The 17,222-nt window shown below is 47.3% G+C and overlaps 1 protein-coding gene across 2 annotated transcripts in view; it reads right to left on the reverse strand.

The window, feature by feature from the left end:
• The window catches only part of LOC138663372 (oocyte zinc finger protein XlCOF22-like), a 55,980-nt gene extending 40,086 nt beyond the window's left edge, over positions 1-15,894 (reverse strand). For both annotated transcript variants that reach the window (XM_069749550.1, XM_069749548.1), the window contains exons 1-6: positions 15,843-15,894; positions 5,327-5,476; positions 5,018-5,197; positions 4,811-4,934; positions 4,627-4,727; positions 4,355-4,445 (exon numbers count right to left, since the gene is read on the reverse strand). In XM_069749550.1, coding sequence (XP_069605651.1) covers positions 4,355-4,445; positions 4,627-4,727; positions 4,811-4,934; positions 5,018-5,197; positions 5,327-5,476; positions 15,843-15,869 — 673 coding nt within the window. In that variant the 5' untranslated portion in view covers positions 15,870-15,894. The remainder of the gene's footprint in view (positions 1-4,354; positions 4,446-4,626; positions 4,728-4,810; positions 4,935-5,017; positions 5,198-5,326; positions 5,477-15,842) is intronic.
• Between the last annotated feature and the right edge of the window lie 1,328 nt (positions 15,895-17,222).

The following is a 17,222-nucleotide window of genomic DNA, read 5'->3' on the forward strand; positions in this document are numbered from 1 at the left end:
TCTGGGTCTCCAGACCTGAGAGGCTTCCTGTCATGCGCAGTGATAATCAGGAAGTCTCTCAGGTCAGTGTATAGAAGCTGCAGCGCTGATAGCTTGTATAGCATGCAGATCTGCATGCTATAGAAGCAATCAGCCTGCACAAAATGATTGTCCCATAGTAGAGACCTGAGTAGTCTCCAAAGTTTGCAATTTGTTACCATCTTTTCAGTTAGCCATTAAAAGGTATCAACCACTGAGGACTCTAAATATTTTTTTGTCCCATAGTAGGACACAGCGGAAAACTAAGAATGACCAGGGGGTAGATGGATCCTCCAGGTTGTAAGTTCTATAGAAAAGAGCTTTCAATGACCAAAGTTATATGAATAGTTTAGGGTGAAGGAGAATGTTGTGGTCCAGAGGTAAAATGGTGATCATGGTAATACTTCCGGACTACACCACCGATAAAGCAGCCAGAGCCGGTGTTAGGGGTCGAGTTCCTGCCTCTGCACAGGGGGAATCTCGGGCCATCTCTGCTGCGGTCTCCCATTCTTCTCCTGCCGCAGTGGAGCCTGCTCAGCGGAGACATCGATCCCAGCGTCTCGCTCAGTCTGACTCTGTGCTAAGAGTTACTGCTGCATTTCCTGCTTCTGCCATTGAAGTCAGAGCTGGGCAGTGGTGAGCAGATGCTTCTGGGACTAAGTCCTGCTTTTCACGTTCTGAGCATGCCCAGAGTAAGATCTCTCAGTGGAGATCGAGGGTCACATGATCAGATACTGCAGCTAGGTCATTGGTCCTTCCTGGAAGGTCCTTGTAGGTGCTAGGACTAAGTCCTGCTTTGCACTCTGAGCATGCCAAGGGCAAGATCTCTCAGTGGAGATCTTGGGTCACCTGCTCAGGTACTGCAGCAACTCCATTGGTCCTTCTCTGAGAGGTCCTAAATGTGCTGCAACTATTTAAGGCTCGCATGGCCATGCGCTAGCATCAATTCAAATATGTGCTTTGCGCCAGTGTGGTTATGCCAGAGGCGTATCTAGGGTTTCTGGCACCCGGGGCAAGAATTCATTTTGGCGCCCCCCCCCCCCCCCCCCAGCACATATGCGATTTGCGCACTTAGTCATGTACCCACAAGCTCCTCTCCCTAATGCTCTCAATGTTCAGTGAAAAACTGAGAAGCAGAAGAAAAGCTCGTTGTCACCAGACCATAAGTGTGAAAGTCACATATGAGTGACGTGTCCATGTGACGACTACTGGAACCTGCTGACCTGAATCCTGACATCGCAGACTTCTGAATTCTCACAACGAATGCACTGGACACTTTTAGGATTCTCCCTTGCCGGTGGACGGTCATGTCAGTACAAGCATGTGATTTGTATAATTCTGAACACATTCCGACTAGACGTGCCCGGCCTCGCTCAGTTCATTTTCATTGACGGAGGCCACACATGTCTAGTCAGCACGTGACCACATGTATGTAAATTGCCAGCACGAGAGAATCCTGACAGCGTGCAATGAGCACTGTGAGAACTCAGAAGTCTGCAGTCACGAAGAATGACTGCAGACTCATTACAAACCTGGACATCCCCTTTAATGCTCCTAACATAAATAAAACATGAGAGTTAGTCAGTATCACAATTAACATTTACATCCAGGTACCTTATAGATGATGTCGTCTCTGGAGTCGTTCTTCTTTTCTTCATCTTCACGATGCCCTTAAAGATACAAGTGTCATTATAATGCTCCTGAATGAAAAATTGCCCCTCACTATATTGTCTTCACAAAATATGACCCCCACACTGTCCCTCTTATGATACATGCTCTTCACACTGACCTCTCCTTTCCATACCGGTCCCCTCTTCACACTGTCCTCTCACACTGTGTCCCCCATATAGGGCTCAGTATTTATACTGTACTCTCTCATCACACTCCCCCTCCTTGGTATACTGTCCCCTCCTGGCTGTGCCCTTACACTGCCCCCATGCTACGAACCCACTACTCAGTTTCTATTCTGTGCCCCATCACCCCCTTTGCTGTTCATTTTGTGTCCTCAAATCTCCCATCTCCACTCCAATTCAACCCCACACAATAAATCCCCCCATTACCCACACAGCCCCTCATCACCCCCATCTCCTGATCCCCCACACAGCCCCTCATCAACCCCATCTCCCCCTCATCACCCCTACACAGTCCCTCATCATCCTCCCATTCCCCACAGGCCCTCATCATTCCCCAAAAAGGCCCTCATCACCCCGCTTCTCCACAGAGACCCTCATCATCCCCCCATTCCCCACAGGCCCTCATTATCACCCACACAGCCTCTCATCCCCCATTCCCCACACAGCCCCCCATTATCACCCACACAGCCTCTCATCCCCGCATTCCCCACACAGCCCATCACCCCCATACAGCCCCTCATCACCCCCCTTCTCCCCCAAAGCCTCTCATCACCCCCCTTCTCCCACACAGCCCCTCATCATTCCTTCTTTTTCCACACTGCCCCTCATCATGCTCCATTCCCCACACAGCCCCTCATCATCCACTACACAGCCCATCATCATTCCCCACACAGCTTCTCATCATCCACTACACAGCCCCTCATCATTATCCCTCCATTCCCCACAGCCTCTCATCATCCACTACACAGCCCCTCATCAGTATCCCTCCATTCCCCACAGCGTCTCATCATCCACTACACAGCCCCTCATCATTATCCCTCCATTCCCCACAGCGTCTCATCATCCACTACACAGCCCCTCATCATTATCCCTCCATTCCCCAGACAGCTTCTCATCATCCACTACACAGCCCCTCATCATTATCCCTCCATTCCCCACAGCCTCTCATCATCCACTACACAGCCCCTCATCATTATCCCTCCATTCCCCACAGCTTCTCATCATCCACTACACAGCCCCTCATCATTATCCCTCCATTCCCCACAGTGTTTCATCATCCACTACACAGCCCCTCATCATTATCCCTCCATTCCCCACAGCTTCTCATCATCCACTACACAGCCCCTCATCATTATCCCTCCATTCCCCACAGCTTCTCATCATCCACTACACAGCCCCTCATCATTATCCCTCCAATCCCCACAGCTTCTCATCATCCACTACACAGCCCCTCATCATTATCCCTCCATTCCCCACAGCCTCTCATCATCCACTACACAGCCCCTCATCATTATCCCTCCATTCCCCACAGCGTCTCATCATCCACTACACAGCCCCTCATCATTATCCCTCCATTCCCCACAGCGTCTCATCATCCACTACACAGCCCCTCATCATTATCCCTCCATTCCCCACAGCGTCTCATCATCCACTACACAGCCCCTCATCATTATCCCTCCATTCCCCACAGCGTCTCATCATCCACTACACAGCCCCTCATCATTATCCCTCCATTCCCCACAGCGTCTCATCAGCCACTACACAGCCCCTCATCATTATCCCTCCAATCCCCACAGCGTCTCATCATCCACTACACAGCCCCTCATCATTATCCCTCCATTCCCCACACACCTCGGTAATCTCCTCACATGGCTGCATGTTGCAGACCCTCAGTCCTCCTCACACGACTCCAGCAGCTTCCTGGTTCCTGCTATCTGTCTTCACTGGACTGAAGGAGGCCCCGCCCCTTCCGGTGACATCTTACCTCCCAAAATCAGCTCCATTCTAGACAGGCACTGCAGTCAGATGTTCAATTGTACTCATGTCCGTAAGATACGAGTACAATTGAACACTGGGAGCCGCGCGCTGCAGCGTCTCTGTGCCGGATGTCAGCTTGACAGTCCGACACAGAGAACAGCTGACTCCGAGTGCAGGGGCGGCAGAATGCAGCTGCCAGGGGAGACATTTGGCGGCCCAACTGCGCCCCCCTGCCAGCTGCGCCCGGGGCACATGCCCCGGCTGCCCCCCCTAGATACGCCACTGGGTTATGCATGTATGTGTTCAGGGACCCGGCTGGATTAAGCCCCTAGAATGCTGGCACCTCCGGCGAGGAGATTGTGTGAACGTGATTCAGGGACCTGGCTGAAATAAGCCCCTAGAATACCGGCACCTCCGGTGAGGAGATTGCGTGTGTGCATAACCACTGACTGCTATCAGTTCGGCAGTAAGCTTGTGCTCCTGTAAAGCTAACAGGGCTCAGTGCTTTCCTCTCGCGGCTGCTCTGTGAAGTAACAGAGCTAGTCTATACCGCCAAACAGTGCCACCATTCACTAGCAGCAGGATCCTCCTGCACGGTGGACCCCAGGCTGCGAACGCACCATTTATAATAAACATCTATTTTTACTCGGTGCGTTCCGCTAGCCCTAACAGCCGGTGACTGAGAAGAATCTGTGACTTCTCTGCATTTAGTGGTTACTTCTCACCTGGGTAGCCATATGTAGGAATCTCCTCTTTACACCACTCATCATCTCTCACATATGTCTCTGTAGCATTAATATGGGTCAGATCTTCACCCTGAAACAAATATTATAAAAGTCACCGACAGATGGAGAAGTCACATCTATGATCAGCTCTAATCCTCCATCTCCACCGTTCTCACTACACATACTGGGGGATAAAACAAGACTGAGCACAGGAGCTTCACCGGCGTCTACACATCATAGGGGAGATCTCCTGACACCTTCTCTCCATCTACCTGATGATCCTGAGGAGCATTGGGATCTTCTTGCTTGCAGTCTTGTGGTGGAAGAAGAGGACAGGGACATCTCTCTGGTGTTGTCCTCTTACTGGATAGATCTGGAGGAAACACATACAGGGAGTGAATTAATTCTTTACATACAGATAATTATAGGCCGTGTGTATTTAGTCCTATCTATTACCTGGAGATGTGAGGGCCTGGGGAACCTCCATTATGACGTTCTTGTACAGATTTCTGTGTCCTTCTAAATACTCCCACTCCTCCATGGAGAAATAGACAGCGACATCCTGACACCTTATAGGAATCTGACACATACAATGATAGCGTCATCCCCCCGAACTCTTCATAGTGTTACTGTATAATGTCCCAGCATTCCCAGCAGTGTCACCTCTCCAGTCAGCAGCTCAATCATCTTGTAGGTGAGCTCTAGGATCTTCTGGTCATTAATGTCCTCATGTATCAGGTGGTGAGGTGGGGTCCCCATGATTGGGCTCAGGGGTCTTCCGTATCCCTCAGAAACAGGGTCCTGACAGCGATCATTAGAGGTCTTCTTCACCACTGTGCAATCCTGATAATGGAGAGACACAATAATAAATCTCACTACAGACATTTCCAGAGTCCTCACCTCTCCGGTTCTGTCCATCTGTTATTCCCATAGATAAGAATGAGGTAATGTGATGTCATCAGAATCTCTCACCTCTCCAGTAAGCCGGAAGAGGATCTCTAGGGTGAGGTGTAATATTTCCTCTGCCATCTTTTCTTTGTCCATATCCATCTTTGATGGGTAAATCAGGAACATTTTCTTTTGTAGAAGATCTTCACTGAGAGGATCCGATATTGTAGAGACCTGAATGAGAAGATGGGCCGATGTAACATCATAAAAATCCTGTGTAATAATACAATTACTGGAGATAATAAGGGGAACATATGAGGAGATTTATTATTTTACAGCATTTAGTTTCCTTCTTTACATCTACTAATAAAACCTATATATTTAGGCCGCAGACAACAAGCAGTTTCTTCCTCGGAGTCGGCAGCTGAATACGTTTTTCATAGGCTCATCTTCCATAACGCTAATTCTCGTCTCATTTACCGACACTGGAATCGGCATTAGCAATACTGCAGGAGATATTCATTACACGCGACATGAGAAATAACTACTTCATGATGAGGACGACATCTTCATCTTTTACTACGGCTCTAGAAACATATTTGGCCAGAGTCGGTCATTGACTCCATCACCACCGGCCGTCTATATGAATGTTTCTCGAATTCCCCGCACTGTAATCTTCTATCACGTTAGATCTCAGGTCTGATTCACACACAGACGTTTATTTATAGCCTATGAAAGGGGTAATACCCATGGAGCTTCCCAGGCTATTAATATCAGCTCACAACTGTATAATTAGCCTTTAGTGGCTATTAAAATGGGGGACCCCCCAAAATAAAGTGACGTAGAGTTCCCCTATATTTAATAACCAGCAAAGGCTATGTAGACAGCTGCGGGTTGATATTAATAGCCTAGGAAGGGGCCATGGATACTGCCCCCCCAGGCTAAAAACATCAGCTCTCAGCCACCCCGGAAAAGGCACATCTCTAAGATGCACCAATTCTGGCACTTAGCCTCTCTCTTCCCACTTGCCCTTTAGCGGTGGCAAGTGGGGTAATAGTTGGAGGTAATAGTTGGGGGAGTTGGTGTCACCTTTGTATTGTCCGGTGTCATCAAGCCCTGAGGTTATTAATGGGGAGGCGTCAATAAGACGCCTGCATTTCTAACCCCATAGTCACATTGTAAGAAAACACAGACACCCTGAAAAAAGTCCTTTAATTGAAAGAATGACAGAGATTCATTTAAGGGTATGTGCACATGTTGCGGCTTTGGCTGCGGATCTGCAGCGGATTTGGCCCTGCGGGTCTGCAGCAGTTTTTCATGCGGTGTACAGTACCATGTAAAACTATGGAAAACAAAAACCGCTGTGCACATGCTGTGGAAAATTCCGCCCAGAAACGCAGCGGTTTATTTTCTGCAGCATGCCAATTCTATGTGCGGAAATGCAGCGTTTCTGCACCCATTGCCTATACATTGAGTAAGGCAAATCCGCACATCAAAAAGCGCAAGACAATCCGCATCAAATCCGCAAGTAATCCGCATCAATTCCGCATTAAATCTGCAACCATTTTGGCCTGCGTTTTCTGCCAAGAGATGCAGATTCTGTGCGGAAAATTATGCAACGCGTGCACATACCCTAAAAATCTCAATTAAACCACACTTACACAGTCGTCTAATTCAACCAAAGCCCTCAATCTCCTGGACTAAAACTAAAAATAAAAAAAACATCAATATACCCATACCTGTCTGTCGTTCTGTCCCACACCGTAATCCATGTCTGGGGGAGAAATAGTTTTCAACCTGGACGGTGCCAAGATGTGACCGTCCAGGCTGAGAACCACTGGTGAATGAGCTGCTGGGAACGCAGCATCAGTGACTAGTGGTGACATCACTGAGGCTGCAATCTCAGCCGGACTGAACTGCGGTGACCTCAGTGAGATCCCTGCTAGCACCATGAGAATGTCGCACAGTGCAGAGGCGAGTTGAAATTCACCGCAGTGAAATTCTCCCGGAGAACTCGCCTCTGCACCGTGCGACTTCCTCGCGGTGCTAGCAGAGATCTCACAGAGCTCACAAAATTTTTTTCAGAAAAATTATCATTTATTAATTAAATACATGTACAGTAAGCTGCACACACTGTACTAATTGTATTTGTCACTGATATCTATATATCTGCCTAATCTATTTGTATTTAATGTATGTAATCCGTGTCTTCTATCCTGTCGGGTTCCTGCAGTGATTCTACACTACCGCGGCTGCTGAATTACCAGCTTTTCTTCTATCGATCTATATAATACACACTGCTCAAAAAAATAAAGGGAACACTTAAACAAGATAATATAACTCCAAGTAAATCAAACTTCTGTGAAATCAAACTGTCCACTTAATAAGCAACACTGATTGACAATCAATTACACATGCTATTGTGCAAATGGGATAGACAACAGAAAGAAATTATTGGCAATTATCAAGACACCCTCAATAAAGGAGTGGTTCTGTAGGTGGGGACCACAGACCACATCTCAGTACCAATACTTTCTGGCTGAAGTTTTGGTGACTTTTGAATGATGGTTGTGCTTTCACACTCGTGGTAGCATGAGACAGACTCTATAACCCACACAAGTGGCTCCAGTAGTGCAGCTCATCCAGGATGGCACATGTATGCGAGCTGTAGCAAGAAGGTTTGCTGTGTCTGTCAGCGTAGTGTCCAGAGGCTTGAGGCGCTATCAGGAGACAGGCCAGTACACCAGGAGAAGTGGAGGGGACCGAAGGAGGGCAACAACCCGGCAGCAGGACCGCTACCTCTGCCTTTGTTCAAGGAGGAACAGGAGGAGCACTGCCAGAGCCCTGCAAAATGACTTCCAGCAGGCCACAAATGTGCATGTGTCTGCACATACGGTTAGAAACCCACTCCATGAGGATAGTCTGAGTGCCCGACGTCCACAGATGGGGGTTGTGCTCACAGCCGAACACCGTGCAGGACGCTTGGTATTTGCCACAGAAGCCCAGGATTGACAAACTCGCCTCTGGCGCCCTGTGCTCTTCACAGATGAAAGCAGGTTCACACTGAGCACATGTGACAGACGTGATAAGAGGCTAGAGAAGCCGTGAAGAGCGATCTGCTGCCTGCAACATCCTTCAGCATAACCGGTTTGGCAGTGGGTCAGTAATGGTGTGGGTGGCATTTCTTTGGAGGGCCGCACAGCCCTCTATGTGCTTGCCAGAGGTAGCCTGACTGCCATTAGGTACCGAGATGAGATCCTCAAACCCCTTGTGAGACCATATGCTGGTGCTGTTGGCCCTGAGTTCCTCCTAATGCAAGACAATGCCAGACTTCATGTGGCTGGAGTGTGTCAGCAGTTCCTGCAAGATGAAGGCATTGAAGCTATGGACTGGCCCGCCCATTCCCCAGACCTGAATCCGATTGAACACATCTGGGACATCATGTCTCACTCCATCCACCAACGTCACGTTGCACCACAGACTGTCCAGAAGTGGGCGGATGCTTTAGTCTAGGTCTGGGAGGAGATCCCTCAGGAGAACATCCGCTGCCTCATCAGGAGCATGCCCAGGCGTTGTACAGTAGGGAGGTCATACAGGCACGTGGAGGCTACACACAATACTGAGAATATTTTCCTTGTCATGAGGCATTTCCACTGAAGTTGGATCAGACTGTAATTTGATTTTCCACTTTGATTTTGAGTATCATTCCAAATCCAGACCTTCATGGGATATTCATTGATAAATGTTATGTTTTATTGTTCTGAACACATTCCACTATGCAATGAATAAAAAATTGCAACTGGAATATTTCATTCAGAGATATCTAGGATGTGGTATTTTAGTGCTCCTGTTATTTTTTTTTGAGCAGTGTATATACGTATATACATTATGTCACTGACATCTATAAAAAAAACTTCCTTCTCATCCCCAATGAAGGTGGTCTTTGTTGTCCTTTCTCATTGTTCTCTACCAGAGGCTTGGGAGTTTGAGGGTTCTGCGCAGGATCTTAGTTGTTCATAGCATTGCGCTTTTCTGGACAGAGAGCTCAGATTTTGCACCTGGGATCTGTTGTAGCCATTCTTCCCACTTAGGGGGTCACAGCTCCAAGTGTACCTGTCACCACGGAAATCACAGCCGCACTCTCTTGGGTTATAGCTTGCAAAGTGGTGTATTTATTCACATGTGTTTGACATTCAAATATATGTACACATACAGCAGGATAAGAAAAAAGTGACGTTTTGACCCAATTCCGGGTCTTTCTCAAACTGAGTAGCTGATACTGTTTGAAAGTTTGAAATTAGGTCCCAAAAAGGGCTCCTCTAGGTGTGGCGTTGGGGTATCCTGCTTCCTGGAAGTGTGTGGGCTCACATGTGAATGTCAAACACATGTGAATAAATACACCACTTTGCAAGCTATAACCCAAGAGAGTGCGGCTGTTTTCTCGCTTATTTGACTGGTATTGGGTTCTTACCAAGTACAGCCTGCACCACCTGATTTGCTGAGTGTGCTCCATTCCCTTGAATTTACCACGGAAATCACTGTTGCCTTCACCTTCCACATCTTCTCCAGTTCTTCGAGGCCCTGGTATTTCTCCAGCTTCTCATATTCCTTCTTTCTGATGTTGCTCTCACTTAGAACTGCCACATCTATTATCACTGCTGTCTTCTGATCCTTGTCTACCATCACAATGTCTGGTTGGTTAGCCAACACCTGCTTATCGTCTGGATCTTGAAGTCCCAAAGGATTTTAGCCCTTTCATACTCCACCACTTTTTCTGGGGTCTCCCACCTGGACTTAGGGGGAATTAGCCCATATGCTGTGCAGATGTTCCTGTATACAATTCCCAATACTTGGTTGTGGCGTTCAGTATACACTGTTCCTGTTTGCATTTTGCATCCTGCCACTATGCGTTGGACGGTTTCTGAGGTTTCTTAGCATATATTCTGCATTCTTGTCCTGTGTGGTAGATTCCTGCTTCTATGGATCTGGTACTTAGTGCTTGCTCTTGTGCTGCTATGATTAGTGCCTCTGTGCTGTCTCGGAGTCCAGCTTTCTCCAGCCATTGGTAGGATTTCTCCATGTCAGCCACCTCCATTATCTGTCGATGGTACATCCCATGCAGCAGCTTGTCTTGCCATGGCGTTTCATGTTCCCGTTCTTCCTTCCAGATCTGTTGTTGCTGCCTTAGGCTTTCTCTCAGCATCTTATCTTTTGGTGCCATTTTTCTGATGTATTCCTGGATACCTGGATGTTTCATCCGTGATGGTGGCTTGGATGCTTATCAAGCCTCGACCACCCTCCTTTCTGTTGGTATACAATCTTTGGGTGTTAGACTTAGGGTGCAGACCTCCATGTATTGTGAGGAGCTTTTGTGTTTTCACATCTGCAGCTTCCATCTCTTCTTTTGGCCAGAACACTATGCCAGCAGGGTATCTGATAACTGTCAGGGCATATATATTGATGACGCAGATTTTATTCTTCCCATTGAGCTGGCTCTTCAGGACCTATCTTACCCTTTGATGGTATTTGAATGTTGCTGCTTTCCTTGCCTCCTCATCATGGTTACCGTATACCTGTGGGATGCCGAGGTACTTGTATCATGTCTGTACATCTGCTATGTGCCCTGCTGGTAATTGTACTCCATCAGCAGGGGCTGGCTGGCAAATTTTGGCCTGGGGACATGCACACAGCAATGGCCCGTGAGTAGCGGCACATCCTTAAAGGGGTTGTCGGATCTTAAGCTACATGTCTACAGTCACTATGTGTGAATTCTCATATCGTGTGCTGTGAAGATTCTCTGGTGCCGGCAGCAGGTGGTCTTGTAACCGCAAGTATGCGATATATATTCCCAGCCACTTTTCGACTAGACTGTTTTTGCCTTGTTCAATACAGTTGCATTAGGCCATGCCAGTCTAGTCAGCATGTGACCGCATGTATGCAAATCACAAACTTGCAGCCACACACCCGCCAAATAACCACAGCACTGCGAGCAATGTGAGAAGCACAAGTCTGCAGTCACATAGAATGACACAGAGTGAATGCACCAATGACACACACACGCACAGCCCCACTGTATAATGACACACACATACGCACAGCCCCATTGTATGACACACACACAGCCCCGCTGTATAATGACACATACACGCACAGCCCCACTGTATAATGACACACAGCCCCACTGTATAATGACACAAACACACACAGCCCCACTGTATAATGACACACACAAGCACAGCCCCATTATATGACCCACACAGCCCAGCTGTAAAATGACACACACACACAAACAGCCCTACTGTATAATGCAACACACGTACAGCCCCACTGTATGACACACACACAGCTCTCACACACACGCAGCATCACACATACACACGCAGCTCACACACACACGCAGCTCAACACACACACGCACTCCCTTCCGAAAGACATCCAATGTCTTCACTGTAGATCCTTGTCAGGTGGATCAGTAATTGATATCTCATTCATTTTTCGCATACAGCTTGATGTCATTACTGTAGAGTAGGTGGCTGATGGTGCTTCCACTCTTGAACTTGTATCCATAGCCAGACTCTGTAATTATCTGACTGAGGGGTTCAAGCCTATGCAGAACAGCAATGGGGACAGTGCATCACCTTGGTATATGCCGCATTTGATAGTCTCAAATAGTTGGATTTGATAGTCTCTTGTGCAATTGTCTTGAGTTGACTTCCAATGTTGTTCTCCATAGCCCCAGTGAGTTTCTGAGGAAGGTTCTTAATTTCCTGTTGACATTGTACAGAGCCAAGCATTCATAGATCCATGTGTGTGGCATTGAGTCATAGGCTTTCCTGTAGTCAATCCAGGCTGTGCTGAGATTGGTCTGTATGGTTCTTGAGTCTTGAGCAACTGCTCTATCTACTCGGAGCTGGTGCTTAAAGCCTCTGGTGTCAGTCCCAATGCCTTTCTGAGCTGGATTCATGTACTGGTTCATATGGTTCTGTAGCTTGGTGGCTATGATGCCTGACAGAAGTTTCCATGTTGTTGTAAAGCAGGTTATTGGGCGGTAGTTGGATGGAGCTGTTCCTTTGGGAGGAACCTTCATGATCAGCACTGTTCTTCCGTGTGTTAACCAAGCTGGATGGTGGCTTGCTTCTAGCAGTTGGTTCATCTGCTTTGCCACGTGTTCATGTACCAATGCTAATTTCTTTAGCCAGTAGGTGAGGATCATGTTCTTGACCCGCTGTTGGATGTCTGCTTCTGTAATAGTGACTGGTTCTTGCTCTAGGTGGTTGCTCTGTTTCATTCTCAAATATTGCAGCCACATTGCACTAGTGTTGTGTTTTTTCCTTCTCCCATATGTTCCTCCAGTATTGTTCAGTCTCTGCTATTGGTGGAGTTGCTGCCTTTGCGCTATTCCTCTTTAGTTGGGAGCACACTTTGGATGGTTCTTTGGAGAACAGGGCATTTATCTTCTTGGCCTCAGCTTCAATAATGTATCTCCCTAGTCTTGCAGTGAGTGCTGTGAGCCTTTGTTCAGCAGTCTCTTCATATGGGGTCAGGCCTTTGTACATGTCTAGCTTGGTCTTATTCTTCATCTTTACAAACTTCTGTATTTCTGATAGTTGGCTGACTTCCCTTCGTGGCACCTTGATCTTTGTCTACAGTCTTTTTTTCCAAGGGGGCACATACTGCTGGTTGTATAGCCAAGCATTTCCATGATTGCTGAGGCAGTAGCATAGATCAGGTTATTATTTTGAGTTATGGTTCTGGTAAGTATTGATGCAAGAGCTGCTCTATTGGCATCCTCTAGCATACTGTTTGGTGGTCTTTTATTGATGAGCATTGGCAGTCAATCTCTGGTATTGATGGTATTTAGTTTATCTTAGTTTATATAAGATCTTTTGTTTCAGACCAGCTGCACTGCTCTCTAGTTGCTGGGTTGGATCAGAATTTCCAGGGGTTGCACTTGTTGTTCTTCCAGGTCTTCATGTGGGGTGGATATGCAGTGCAGTTGATCCATCTCAAGTTGTGATAATAGCTTTCTCTTTATAATATTGAAACGTTGGGTGACTCCCTCTGTTTATTGAGATAGGCACCGTGGTGTTATGAACCACTACTGGTATATTATGTCCATCAGGGCAGAGCAAAGATTTGAACCCCAGTCTCCCACATTGGTGGCAGTGATTTTACTAACGCACATGTATTGCCAGCTTCTATTATGTCTTTTACCAAATGTTACCAACTTTTTCCCATCTTAAGAAAAATGCTCGTGTTACCGATCATGAATCTGAATGTACCATAGTTGTGCAAATTTATGTTTGGCGATCGTTTTCCGAAGATATTCGCTCACCTCTAATTATGGCCACCACAACCTGCCACACAAAATAAAAACCCCACTCAGTATAGAGGTATTTACAGTCCACCACAACCCCAGTCCACCACAACCCCACCACAATTCCTGATATTTAAAAAAAAAAAAAAACACACAACTCAGCCAACCCGATTCCTGAGGTGTGCTGCTCTGGTCTGTGCGTTATGAGTACTGAGGCTCCATAATACGGGTTTGATGTAGTGACATCATTGTGCCTGCAGTGCACGGAGTCTCAGACTCAGAAGTGAAGGCTGAATGGTGGATCAGGAGCTTTCCACTCCCTGATTCACTAATCTATTCAACGGTATTACGGTCATGGGAATGTGGATATCGCTGAAATTGTGATGATGGGATGGAGAGGGTGACCAATACCACATCCCACAAGCACTGTCGATTCGTAGGCATCATAGCAACTGAGTGGGCTACCTTTATGGATGACACACTCCTGCCTATCCAACTAGTGTATGGTAAATATCTCATAGATCCTGGGTTCATTAGTATTTGCACCAAGAATGAGGCTAAGTGAGTATTTAATTAATTGTCGGTGGTCGGAGGTAGTCAGTGAGGTGGATGGTACCATATTGTGCATATAGAGGGCAGTAAAGAAAGTGGGGGGATGGCAGTGCTGTGGGGACATTATACGGTGTGTGAGGGGGATGCCAGTCCTGTGGAAACATTATCCTTTGTCTGTGGGAAGCCACTATTGTGGGAACAAAATACTGTGTGAGGGTATGGCGGTACTGTGGGAACATTATACTGTGTGGGTATGGCGGTACTATGAGAAGATTATACTGTGTGTGGGGGTATGGCGGTACTGTAGGAACATTATACTGTGTGGGGGTATAGCGGTACTGTGAGATTATACTGTATGTGGTGGGATGGAGGTATTGTAGGAACATTATGATATGTGTCGGGGTATGGCGGTACTATGAGAAGATTATACTGTATGTGGTGGGATGGAGGTACTGTAGGAACATTATACTGTGTGTGGGGGTATGGCAGTACTGTAGGAACATTATACTGTGGAGGTACTATGACATGATATGCTGTGTGTAGTGGGATGGAGGTACTGTAGGAACATTATACTGTGTGGGGTGGGATGGGGGTACTGTGAGAAGATTATACTGTGTGTGGTGTGATGGCGGTACTGTAGGAACATTATATTGTGTGTGGTGGAATGGAGGTATTGGAGGAACATTATACTGTGTGGGGGTATGGCGGTACTGTAGGCACATTATACTGTGTGTGGGGGTATGGCGGTACTATGAGAAGATTATACTGTGTGTGGGGGTATGGAGGTACTGTAGGAACATTATACTGTGTGTGGGGGTATGGAGGTACTGTAGGAACATTATACTGTGTGTGGGGGTATGGAGGTACTGTAGGAAAATTATACTGTGTTTGATGGGATGGAAGTACTGTAGGCACATTATACTGTGTGTGGGGGTATGGAGGTACTATGAGAAGATTATACTGTGTGTGGTGGGATGGCGGTACTGTAGGAACATTATACTGTGTGTGGGGGTATGGCGGTACTGTAGGAACATTATACTGTGTGTGGGGGTATGGAGGTACTGTAGGAACATTATACTGTGTGTGGGCGTATGGCGGTAGTGTGAAAATACCTTTTTTACGAGAGATGCCAGTACTGTGGAAACATTATACTGTGTGAGCGGCATCATATATATTGCATAAAGGGTGTAAAAAGGAGTGTCATAAAAAAGACTCCTCAGGGCTCTGCTGCATTTGTACAAAAAGACTGCTATCTGCTGTCCAGACGGGACCATGTGACATCAATGGGTAGAGGGAGGTTTCAGGGAGGAAGAGTTTAGATGGTGCACCTGGTCAGGAGACCTTGATGACGCAGGTTACTGATATTATAAAGGCCAGAGCCCCAAAGGCAGAACAGATTTGGCGCCAAGCAAAGGAAAGGAGTGCGGGGAAGAATCTGAGGTACCAGCTCATGGTAAAGTGCCCGAGGCAGCTGGTTGTGGGGCAGAACCCTGCTTACAGGGGCATAATGGGGGCACTACACTGTGTGGGGGCCAAGAAAGGGACCCTGTACTAGGAGAACAATCCGTTCCCTCACTTCCTGTCCTCCATAGTTGGGTCGTATGTATCTATTACAGGAAACAGAACAAAAACGTTATAATTCTTACAAAGGGGCAACAACAACCCCAAAAGAGTCTCAGTGCTGAAGGGGTTAATGTCCCCCATGCTCAGTAATGGGGAATCTCCACATACCTCCACCTGCAGAGCCGCACTCCACATATATGGCTGCTCTGTGCACACAGGACCTGTGATGAGGTCACATGAGGGGAGGAGTCAGGGGTCACATGATCAGGGGTCTCAGGGAATGATATCCGCAGTGAAGAAGCTACATCAGAGGTGTCAAACTGCATTCCTCGAGGGCCGCAAACAGGTCATGTTTTCAGGATTTCCTTGTACTGCACAGGTGATAATTTAATCACCTGCACAGAATGATTCCAGCACCTTGTGCAATACAAGGAAATCCTGAAAACATGACCTGTTTGCGGCCCTCGAGGAATGCAGTTTGACACCTCTGCGCTACATGGAAACTTCTCTTCAGTCAGTGACATTTCCGCCATTATTCACCCTCTGTCTGTCTGTGTGTGTATGTCTGTGTATCTTTCTTGCAGCTCTGTCCTACCCAGTACCATACTGTATACACAGGCCCACTGCTGTGGCATCACTGACCAGCTTAAAAAACTATGTTGCATCAAAGCGTGACTCCTTCAAAATTTATGAGAAGCAAGGCGAAGAGCTGTCTGGTTCATAGGGCAGCACGGTGGCGCAGTGGTTAGCATTGCAGCGCTGGGGTCCTGGGCAGAGTTGAGCGACTTTTACTTTTTTAGGATCGAGTCGGGTTTCGCAAAACCCGACATTCTCAAAAGTCGGGTGAAATCGGCCGATTATTGCGAATAGACGGGGATTGACCGAAACACGAAACCCAATGCAAGTCAATGGGGAATCAAAGTCGGCAGAGAGTGGAGGACAGTAAAACACCTACAGTGCCCATTTTAATGCCAAAAACATCAATTCGTATTATTAAGCTTGTCAGTCTTAATTTATAATAATAGTTAGGCATTGAAAACAGGGGGTCATTTGGCTAAAGTTGTGGGGGGGTAGGGCTGGCTCAAGATTTTTGTGGGCCCAGGAAACGCGGCATACGTGATGGCGGTGGAGCAGGGAGAGGTAAGTATTTCAACTTTGCCCAATAGTTGGCACTGGCACAGGGCCCCTCATAGTACGGCGGTGTGTTTGACGGCGGGCGGCGCCTCCCACTGGCAGAGACACTTTTGCGTACTATGAGGGCCCTGTGCCAGTGCCAATGAGTATGCCCCCCCAACCTGATGAAGGAACCTGCACTTTCATTTGCACCTTCCTCTTTGTTCCAGTGTAAGGTGGTATAGTATGCGGGAAGGGGAACCTGACTTTCGGCAGGGTCAGATTCTGGCTGTGTAGAGTGCAAGAGGAATGTAGTGGTCTGGGTCAATGTACCAGCAGACTCATCTAGCAGTGGCTGGGCAATGGGCAGGATGAGAAGGAAACACAGATATAGGCCCAAAATGAAAAAGTAGGCTAAAAGCAGTTCAAAATTGG

This window comes from Ranitomeya imitator, chromosome 2, assembly GCF_032444005.1.
Source record: "Ranitomeya imitator isolate aRanImi1 chromosome 2, aRanImi1.pri, whole genome shotgun sequence".
In the NCBI taxonomy this organism is placed as follows: Eukaryota; Metazoa; Chordata; class Amphibia; order Anura; family Dendrobatidae; genus Ranitomeya; species Ranitomeya imitator.